Source organism: Cystoisospora suis, assembly GCF_002600585.1.
Source record: "Cystoisospora suis strain Wien I chromosome Unknown contig_2137, whole genome shotgun sequence".
Taxonomy (NCBI): domain Eukaryota; phylum Apicomplexa; class Conoidasida; order Eucoccidiorida; family Sarcocystidae; genus Cystoisospora; species Cystoisospora suis.
The window spans coordinates 1,183-12,043 of NW_027154936.1; the positions used below are offsets into that span (position 1 = coordinate 1,183).

Consider the following 10,861-nt stretch of genomic DNA (forward strand, 5'->3'; position numbering starts at 1 on the left):
GTCTGCGGTTTTACTGAGAAAAAAGCGTCAGAGTCTTCTGAGACTCTGACATCTATGCGCCCCGACTCGCGCCTTACTCTCCTTCCCTTTTTTGCACGCACTATTTTTTAGCCTCGAGTCTCTTATTTTCTCTCCGGTTGTTTTTGTCGACTTACCTTTCAATCGTTTCTATTTCATTCATGGAGTCTATGTTGCTTCGACTGCATGAGTTAGATGTGGTATCAACGCGAGTCACGACAACGAACGTCCAGCTAACGCACTGAGCACAGCACGGCTTAGCAGGAGTAGAGACTTAGCGAGTTACGGACGGTACGTCAGTAGTATTAGTATAGTCACTACTCATCTAAGCTTTACTTAGTAATTATAGTTATTGTTACGTGCGGGACTGCCAATAATGGAGTCCTTCACGGCACGGCAGCCGCGGACGGCGCACGCCGCACGCGATACCACACACAGCCCTGCCCTAAGCAGCCACGCGCGATTGTGGGGCTGTGTCAGAGATTCTGCTCTGACCCATGATAGAAACGTATCTGGCTAAATATTCTAGTCGAGTTTTCAAGGGAAGCCAAGTAGGGTAGAAAGAGAAAGCTAGGAGTACGTGACAGAATACAGGTAGAACAACCTAAGTCAAGGGTAGTAATAGAGGTAACAAAGAGTGGTTAGTGTCAACTTTGCTAGATTTTCGTGAAGTAGTAGTGTAGTAAGCGAGATCCTCTGGTCTCCCCTTAGAGGCGAGGTGTGTAACATAGAGTAATAAGTTCAAGTGGAAGAACCACCAGAAAAGCAAGATCTTCTTGAGATACGATTTGTTTAATACTCTGAAAGTAGGAAGACACGCGTATTCAGAACCCGGGTCAGCGGTCTAACTGATCAGGCGGGTGAAGCAGACAGCGGTCAGCGCGGAGACACCAAAGCCGGAAGCCCGGACGAGGTCAAGGACCGGAAACAGGGTCAGGTCAACGGAAGGGAAGAGTCAAGGAGTGGAAAAAAAAACAAAGAAAGAACAATTAATCTTTTCTTTTGGACAAATGACACCTGTTATCGATCCGTTTGTTAGGTGACGGAAAGTGTTGTGTAGTCGTGCTTTGTCAGAAAGTTCATGCGTGAGTCTGTCTTAGTGTGGAGGTCGCGGAGACACGACCGGAGACAGCGAACCAGCCGGACAGTGCTTGGTCGTGAGCGCTTGGAGCTCAATGTGGCAAGCAATTGAGTGCTAACAACCTTTCTTTAAACACGTTTTCACCTTTCGGTCGATTGTCGAGGCACGGAACGACTTCCGGCGTCTCGTGGGGGAGAGTCGGGAGAGAGAGAAGAACGGAGGGAGCTCTCGTGGTAGGAATCACGTTCCTGGGTGATTGCGATCAAATTTCAGTAAGGAGTTGACGATCGATAGGGGTGGTCGTCCGGAGATGAGTCCTGAAAGAAAGTTGGACAAGTGTAGATCAGTGGAATAATAGCGAGTTCGAGGGAGTAGGAGGTTTAAGGAGCCGACGAAGAAGCCAGTGGACCTCTCTATTAGCAACGGCGAGGTTTCAGTACACTCACCCAGTGGTCTTCAGGTCTAACTGAAGTCCGTGACCTTCCGCCCCAGCCACGAAGTGCCTGATCGCCAAATACACCCGAGTAACATTTCGAGGATTGGCCGCTTGACCGTTCGCTTGTAAGATAGGTAACTGAGCCACGAGAAGTAAGGTCGCCCTTGAGGAGGGAATGTCCGAGTTCCTTCTCAAGGCCGATCTCAAATCTGTGACAGGCTGATCAGACGATAGACACAGACGAAGTAATCTACTTTTTTACTGATAAAAAGCAGTTCTCCCGGACGTTTGGAGTTGAGGACGAGTGGTTCTCGGTCTTTTTTAGTTTTAAGAGGGTTCACTAAGTTGTTTGACTGCGGTCAGCAGCGGTTCGAGTCAGCGGCGGTGTCTCAAGGTGGTTACGAATGTCGGTAACGCGCTAAGACTATTGTGAGAGGTGTTGTCGCGTTTTTTTCATTGGAGCATTGTTTTTCATTCATTTCTGAACAAGAAACCCGTTATCTTTGCCTAGTGCGGTACTTCCTGTAGGAAATCCGAGTTCGGTCACCTAGCGCGCGGTGTTGCACAGTCGTTACTCTGGCACCAGCCATCCTGTCCGGGGAGACTCATTCGCCGAGGGCTAGTATCATCGAACGGTCTCCGGAAGGCGATTAACGCGTAAAGGATACGCGGGAACCGCGGACGAGTGATTTGGTAGCACGCCTCATCTTTTTTGACTGATTTATTCAACTGAGTTGGCCAGTCACTTTCTGTGTAGTCAGCGTGGGCCGCGAAGCCCATCGAAAGGCGTGCTGGGTGTCGTTCTAGGGTTTGCCGCATACCTAGGCCCGTAGTAATTGACCCCAGGTCCCTTTTTACATCTATTACATCGCATCTCTCTGCAGGAAGCCAGTGGTCGCCTCGACCGAATGAGGAGCTGGCGCCGCCGCGGTGTTGGCTAAGGAATAGAATAACTCTAATACACTTAGTTTTAGGACCTGACCACTTAGCTATTCACTGTTGCATACGCTAATCTCTAGTTAGTACTTCTTCGCTGTTGCAGCTTTCTTATCGCGCTGCCGGACTGCCGCCCCTATAAGCTAGTTGCCTAACAGTTCTGCTTCCCCTTTGTGCGCTTAGTTCGGAGGACGAAGCGGCCGCTGTAGCATGCCAGCGCACTGCGGACCCGCGCAGGGTGACACGACCATCAGGTGCGTAGCAGCACAGTTAGTACGAGGGAAACAGAACTGTTAGTTAACTAGTTAATAGGGGCAGCAGTGGGGGAGTGCAAGAAGAAAGCTGCGAGAGCGCAGAAGATTAGTGTATGCAAGAGTGAATAGCTAAGTGGTCAGGTCCTAAAACAAAGTGTACTGGAGTCAGAGTGCGTAGCTACATGCGGTCCGGAGCAGCGGTAGGCAGGAGCGAATAAGTTAAGGGCAATCAGCCCCAATCTTTGTGCATTTTCATGCCAAGAGTGCATGAAGCCGATGAGGTTTTGCCTGTGTGGTACGACTCTATGGGGCGACTGGGGTCGCCTAATTGAGGGTTGTGCGGAGTGCCGGAGTGACGACGCGAGCGTGTGTGGCCGTCGTCTCTGAAGTTCTCGTGGGAAGGAAAATACTGGCTAAATGGCCGGTGCCGTGCACCAAGTGTGAAGAAACAAATGAGGGAAACGCGTGTCCGTGAACTCCGTAACTCGCTTTGCATTCTACGTGAGGTGAGGGCACGACAGTGCCAGGAGGACGTCTGAGGAGGCGCGGGGAGAGTATGGCACCGCTGGCGAGCACCAAGCATGCCGTTGATGAGATGCCAGGGCTAGGAATTCTAACGAATCGTAACGGACAAAGACGAGTAGTGACTGCGAAGACTAGAAAGCGTTGGACTTCGAAACGTAGAACGATAGTTTCGAGGACTGTAATTTTGTGGGATCGTGTTCATCCGACAGCCGCGCCCTCATCTTCCCTCCCTTTTCCAGCACCCAGTCTTGGTGAGCTCTTCGGGGAAAAGCCATTCATTGCCTTGCAGTAGCTCGGGTTGTGTCTTCGGACCCAGCTCATCCGCTTCGTAGATAATAAAAGGGAGGTACGCGTTGGGGTTTCCTAGGGGAAGCTAACAAGGAGAAAGAGGAACCGGTCGCGACCCGGAGCCAACGCTACATACGGAGTCGTGCATTACCTACCTGAAACTTGTATTACAGGTTCTCTGACAGCCAACTCCGGGGTGCCCGAACCAACGGCCTACGATCAGTTCGAGGTCGGCGACGGTCGTTTTTCGCCGGGGCTGCACGAAAACTCCGGTTGAGCTCGGATATTTCCTCAGAAAGGACGAATGGGGTGGACAAAGCCTGGAAATGAAAGAAGTAACCTCAAACACGTTTACGAGTTCACCTCCCTTCCACAGGGAGAGAGAATGACGACTCTGGGCCGGTCACGGGTTTTGAAACTCCGACCCAGACACACACACACGCGCGAACCTAGACAGCACAGGGAACTCCGGAACACGCTTTCTGGCTCCTTCGTTCCCCAAGCCCTCGAGAAGACACTTCTCAAAGCGTTTAATCTCCACTTATACAGTGTCGTCCTTTCTCTGTTTCCTTTTTCCTCCGAAGATTCCCCTGCCCTTGACTCAGACTTCTCGCCCTTCTCCGCTGTCTTTGCTCGACTAGTCCGTCGGGATCATCTCAAACACTGTCGGGCGGCGCATGCGCTCGTTGCTACCAGCCGCTCGATTAAGCCTTCTTTCACCCACACACACTGGAACCATGACACTTCATCTTTAACATGGTCTCACTGCCCCACTATGGTCCGTAAGGTACTGGACATACTCAAATTACTTTGTCGGACCCCTTGGAGCGCTGTTCGTACTTTCTGGTTTCCCGTCTCGATGATCTAGCCTCTCAATGCTAAGTATTCGTTTGCTAAGACATGACGTTTCCTAGACACGATTGTTTACTGTTCCTTGGGTACCTTCAATCAGCTTTGTCCTGTTGGGAACAAAAGATCATTCAGTCCAGGGATGGCATGTCGAATGCCTAGGTCACACCGGTCTTACGAAACCCTGGTTCAAACATTGGTTCATACACAGCCAATCCGGTCCTTACTAAATCATTGAACAGTGAGTCATACCATTCTGATTAGAGTTTGACATCTATGTTACAAGTAGTGAGATAGTGAGGGTCAGGATTGAAAACTCTGACACTATTACTGTTCCTTTCGTTGCCTTTCTCAGGGCAACATCACTCAGTTTCCGGGGCTCCCAGCTCCTGTTCAGAATATCCGGGCCTATCTTGCTTCGTGGATCCCCTGTAACGTCCCCTGGTGCTCTGGACCTCCAAGGGCGTTCCTCCATAAGGCCCAGCATCGTGGTGGGAAGCCTGAACTGTATCTTCCGACCTACAAGCTTTGTACCCGTTATCGTTGGTCAACAGAGAAAGCAAAAGAGAACAGCCTGGCATTAATTAGAGACTTCCAAACTCCAATCTTTTCCTACAGAACAGAATGAGAAGAGGTTCTTGTCTGCGTCGACCCCCTTCTCACAGTCGACACATGCATGTCTGTGCCGCTCTCTCTCTTTGTTATGCGTGATGAGGAAGAGAAGCGAAAGCCGTCGTCTTGTTTCTTCGTCTTAACGCAGTCCTCTTGACAATGTCCGTTGACGTACCATCTCCATGCGAATGTGTTTTACGCAGAGAGCTACACATAGTTGCAGTAGAAGCGTGTCTATGCTTGTGTATGGTATGTGCCGTCTAGCGTAGTAGTAGAAGCGTGTCTATTCCTATGCATCGTATGTGTCGCCTATCCTTCATTTGTTGTGAGAAACATCTCACTAAGGACCAAGGACGAATAATCTGATCGATAATGGAAGGAGGGAAAGAAAAAAAGGGAATGAAAGAAAAACCTTTTCAGATAGATGGAAGTTTCCTTGCTGTACAATAATATTTTCTGCCCCATAGAGGGGCGCTTGCACTATCGTCAGAATGGTAGTCACGACCATCATCCCCAGAACTATTACCAGAAAGCGCTATGGTTGATCCACGCGAAGAGTCAAACAGCTATCTGTTCTGAGAATATGAGCGGGGCGAATCACGAGAAAACCGATCTCTTGAAATACCATCGAGAATCAAAATACAAGGTCGAAGCTCCTTCATGCATGCATGCCCGCGTCAAGCCGAAGTAACGCAACCAATCATAAAATCGCCGAAACAATGTATCGCTTTGTCTCATCATTATCCTATTGAGCTTTCGCAGAAAACAGACGAAGTCTCTCAAATACTTTAACGCGTGCGGTATGACTGAGTTGCTGAGCTTCTTTTCTCAAAACGTTCCTCAAAACCACGGAACGAGAAAAAATAAGAGAAAAAAAGAGTCTTTTGTCTGATGGAAGAAAGGAACCTTGGTGAGTGTCCTCTTGATTCCACAAAAAGCAGGGGAAAAAAAGGAACTCGACTATAGAGGGAGAAACGGACAAATGGTGACTCGCAACCGTCTCACAAAGAAACAAAGTAACACCGCTTCATATGTGTATATTTATATATATATATTATGTGTATATTTACACATATATATATATATATATACACATATGAAGCCGTGTTACTGTGGAGGTGAAGGTGCCCTTCTGTTCAAGACGTGTGAAGTCTTGACGTAGTGCAGTGGTTATTTGTACGACTTGTGATGGACCCTAGCTTACGGAAGTGTTTATAGCTAGTTTAGGGTTTAGGGGGCTCGTCTATCTCTGCAAACTCACAGTCCGAGTACAGCGATGTGGGTATGAGGGCGGACTAGTTGCTGTGGCAGTTGTCGGCAGGATGTAGAGTGTAAATACGGATCTTTCCTGTAACTACAGTGGGAGACACGCTGTGTATCTGGACAAATATTCATACATACATATGAAGATATATTTACGCCCGCACAAGACGGAGTGAAGAACTTGGTATGACTGGCTTGTTGTATGCGATATGCGCAGGTCATGTACATCAGTGACTTAGTACCTTGAGAGTTACCATACACTTCACACACACACAAACAGACTTGTATGATGGTCTACAGAACGGCAGTGAAACTAACACCAACAGAGCCGCTGGAACGACTCAACTATGCACGCATACATACATATATACTTACGCATGCATAGGCGCCGGTCTGTTGAATATCTGGATAGTATAGAAGCGTAAGTACTCTCGTCGGTGGTAGTGACAGAAGCGTATCTTTCTTCCTCTGTCTCCCTCACTTGTACGAAGACGAGAAGCGCGTGTCTTATCCACACTGTGAACTCATGACCACCTCGAGAGCAGTGTGTAGAGAGACACCGAAAGGACCCAGGTTCCTCATATTTCTGCTCCCTCGCGTTTCAATCGACGTGCCACAGGACCCTGTATTCTCTCATTCTTCACAGCTCCTTCCCCAGAGATTGTTGAACTTTCTTGCTTTCTTCCTTTTAAAAGACGGAAGCAAAGACAGGCAGAATGTAGACGCAAAAAACATTCAAATTCACTGTTCTAAAGTTCGCGCAGCAGCTCATGTACAGAGGAAGTTGACCTCATTCAGCTGGGCGCGACGTCTTTCTCTCTCCCCTTCACCCGGGGCCGCATTGATGAATCCTATCTACCCTTGCCATTGCCTGTATGACTATCGCCCCGACTGTCATTTCTACACACGATACACCGTGAGGGGGTGTACATACACCTAACTCTTTGATGAGATACCCGGCACCTGACCCCCCCACACACGGGTGCCGCGCGATAACCCCATTAAGATTCTTCAGCAGTGCCAAAGCTTTCTGTTCACTTCATGTCTGTGCCTCATTCACTGCCTCTCCCTTCGATTGACGTCATCATACGCCAATTCAGAAAGAAAAAGAAACCTTCTGAGGTAAGAACCTCCTACCGCAGGGTGTCCCTTTCTGTAACTGTAGGTGTTGCAAGAGTAGTCGTTATAAAGAGACTGAATGAAGATGCCGAAAGTCCATCTGTCTTTTGTCATGAGAAATGAATCTGCTTTTTTTGTTGACGTTATCTGGACAAGAAAGACACGGAATGCGCTTCTCTCCCGAAATTCTCTCCCTCTACTATCTACCAGCCTATCATTCTGTGATTGAGGTGGGATCGGCTGTCAGTCATAATGATCTCCTTTTGTTCTCTTTTCTTCTGGTGTATGTAAACTTGACATCACCTCGACCCTAAGCCGAAGGGGAAGGACAAAAGCCATAGATATACAAGCCTCGAATGCCTCACTGGGAACCTCCCTTTCTTCGTTCGCTTCAATTAACAACTCGATTCCCCTTTAGCATTTCCAGTATATCAAGCAGCGAGCAACCCGGAGCAAGAGGCTGTCGTTTTCTTCATCTGAGGGAACGCCTCTTGTCCAGTGTTGCCTTGTGTTTCCTAAGCCAGCATGACTTTGGTCATCTGTTGTGGAGTCATGCAGGCGCCTCATGCCGTCAGTCAAAGCTTTTGCTATAACCTTCTCCACCGCTGTCAAGAGACCCCACAGCTGTAAAGCGAATGAACTGGCCTTCGATTCGACCAAGGGTCGAGTCTCCCCCTCGGTAGGAAAAAATTTCTCTATCTTGTCCGGTGTTGAAGTCCATTCATTCTCGGTCACCACTCGACTTGTGATAAAGTTACTCGAAAAGGTATATAATGGTGTGGCTGAGCTGCCTTCACCATTGTCGTTCTCGCCTATCGGTGTTGAATCGACGCCTATCGCTGTTGAATCGACGCCTGTCGGCGTTGAACCGACGCCGACTGGCGTTGATTCACTTGTGTGGGGTAGTGTCGTCATCTTCGCCTGCTGTTGATCATACTCCTCAAGGGTATGGAGGGGAGTTCGTCATCGCTTTACGCCGCAGGGCGTATGTCACTAGCAACAAAGAATACACAACAGCGGAAGCGACAAACAGAAAAGCAAGAGCAACAAGTCCCGCATAGAGTCCTCGCAAATTGATCCTCCTATGAGAGGGATGAACCTCTTCATACACCAGAGGACTGGTAGATACAAAAAGAGAGGAAGATGGGAGTTCCTCGTAGGGAGGTGGAGGATACGGGTCTGTATAGGGAGGAGGAACCTCTGAATAATCAGGCGGCAATTCATCACCAGGACCGGGGTTAGGAAGATGTTGAAGCGACGGACCTGTAGCCCCATGATGTGAGAATAGACTGGAATAGTCACGAGCTGGTGAAAAAGCAACCTCTTCATACGAAGGAGGAAGAGGGAGACGATCATCATACGCAGGAGGAGGTGAAAGATCCTCCTCTTGATGTCCAGGAAGGTGAGGATTGTATCTGGAGTCAGGAGGAGAAGTGTCTCCGTACGAAGGAGAACGAGAAGGAAGAGAAGAAGGATGACGGTTGGTGTTGTCGAGAGAAGAGGCAGGAAGACGATCATCATGAGAACGAGGACGATCGGAAGGAAAGTGAATGCCTCTATAAGAGGGTATGTTGGCGCGGACGACGGTGCAAAAATCCGGGGGGTGTTGCACTTCTGAGAGGAGCCTTGAGGTAACACCCGTATGGGGCGTTGCTGTCATTAGCGTGTTTGTATTGGTTGTCTGCGAGCAGATTACTTGGATCGCCCGAAGATAGCAGAATAAAAGGAGTGCTGTAGAGATCCAGGCGGACGTTCGGAGAAACATCGAGATCTTTGCGTAAGGAGATTTCTTGTCTTCCGAGAAGCGTTTATGAGATGATACTCTCCACTGAGACAACCGCGTCGGAGACCGTCGTTCTTTTTCTTTCTGCGGTGGTGTGAGATAATGATCACGCCGGGATGATGATGTCTTGAATGTCTCTTGCCCATGCAGGTGACGGCGATCCTTTGCTCCAGCACCACAAGGAGTCAAGTCATCCTGTCTCTCTTCCAGCGACAAGATATTAGGCTCCTGCGAGATCGACTCGGTAGTAGTGCTTACATCATTCTTGTATCCGTTGTCTCCCATGTTGCTAGACCACTTTGAGGAGGAAGGGGCGAACTCTCCTGCGTCGTCTTCACTGGAGACAGAGAGAGAGACTGAAGAGAGAAGAACTCCGAGTACGGCAAGACACGACATGCTGCAACATGCAGTGGCCAACAGTAATATCCCCGCAGCGATGTGTGAAGTCATGTTCTCTCCATGGTATTCATGAGACCCAATGAGTGAATCACACGATTGACGATAAGCTTCTCAGATGCTCCTGCTTGAACAATAGAACACCCCCTGTGTAGATACTTGACAGAACACGAGAAATGTGGGCCGAGGAATGCTCAATCGAAATGCACCTCCCAGTCAGGGTTGAAGGAGAAAAAGTCAATAGCATACAGGAAGAAAAACGAGTCCTATCCTGAGAAGGAGAGACGGATTCTTCAAGATGGAAGCCCGTGGCGAGCACGAAGCAAAGGCCGGATTCCCGGAGGACGCGAAAGAGAGGACTTTTGCTTGGAGAAAGACTGTAGACATTTATTGCCGATTGGTGAAGAAAGCTAGGGTAGCATTAGGCAAATTCTCTCGCACCCCTCATCCAGACAAAAAAAGATGAGGAGCCTCCTTCGGACTCGGTCGGATCGACGTGTTTCTTCGACCAACGATCGGTTGCTGGTTGAGAGGCATAACTTCTCTCGCTCTGCCTCTACTACGACGCCGGGGCCAAGGCTCCGTGGCACTTTTGTATCCTGTCTCGGAAGAAAACGAAGACGGCTATCTGGGCATACACGAAGAGACAGAGAGGCTGGCCGCGCAGGGACGCCTTCAGGAAAAGCGTATCACATCAGAGTGCAAGGAGATTGTCACCTCCGAGGCAAGACCGCGTGTCCGTAGGCGTGATGACCATACTCGCGATGCACCTTCTCTGAGTTCAGGCAGCTTCGGTAGAAACAGATAAAAGTTTGCACACGGCCAGTCGCACCCGAAGTCAGATGAAGGACTTCGGGACACCCCGTCCCTTTCTGAACGCAGCGCGGGTAAGAGTCAGCCAGCACGCGGGCATTGCAGATTTTTTGCGCCTACGCGCATTCCCGGCCCGTCACGTTCCAAATTGGAGTAACCGACACTACTAGAGAGTAGAAAAAAAGACAGATAACAAAACAACGTGAGATTCTACCGAACCTGGACCACCCACAAGACTAGTATCGGGCCAGCAACCGGCCCCGATCGCCGTGGTGAAGGCACGAGGAACCCCGAGGTATTGATTCTAGGGCATTCTATGAACGTGTAGCAAGAGAGCTGGAAGTGAAGGGAAAAGCAAGCGACTGCAATCATGTAGCTAGACGATGTTGGGTGATGTGAAGCGCTCTATCACACACACTGACAGACGCAATGCTAACAAATGTACTGCTGATGTAACGCCCGCGCTTTTTGACTCTGCGCCGCCGCCC

At 49.3% G+C, this 10,861-nt stretch overlaps 2 protein-coding genes across 2 annotated transcripts; both read right to left on the minus strand.

The window, feature by feature from the left end:
• Positions 1–5,275: 5,275 nt before the first annotated feature.
• Positions 5,276–6,045, minus strand: CSUI_004531 (uncharacterized protein). Its single transcript, XM_068064719.1, has one exon. It carries the CDS (start codon positions 5,508–5,510, stop codon positions 5,340–5,342), a length of 171 nt encoding a protein of 56 aa, XP_067923304.1. The 5' UTR covers positions 5,511–6,045; the 3' UTR covers positions 5,276–5,339.
• Positions 6,046–6,144: 99 nt separating this feature from the next.
• CSUI_004532 (uncharacterized protein) lies at positions 6,145–10,807 on the minus strand. The gene has a single exon (XM_068064720.1). It carries the CDS (start codon positions 9,612–9,614, stop codon positions 8,322–8,324), a length of 1,293 nt encoding a protein of 430 aa, XP_067923305.1. The 5' UTR covers positions 9,615–10,807; the 3' UTR covers positions 6,145–8,321.
• Positions 10,808–10,861: the final 54 nt, after the last annotated feature.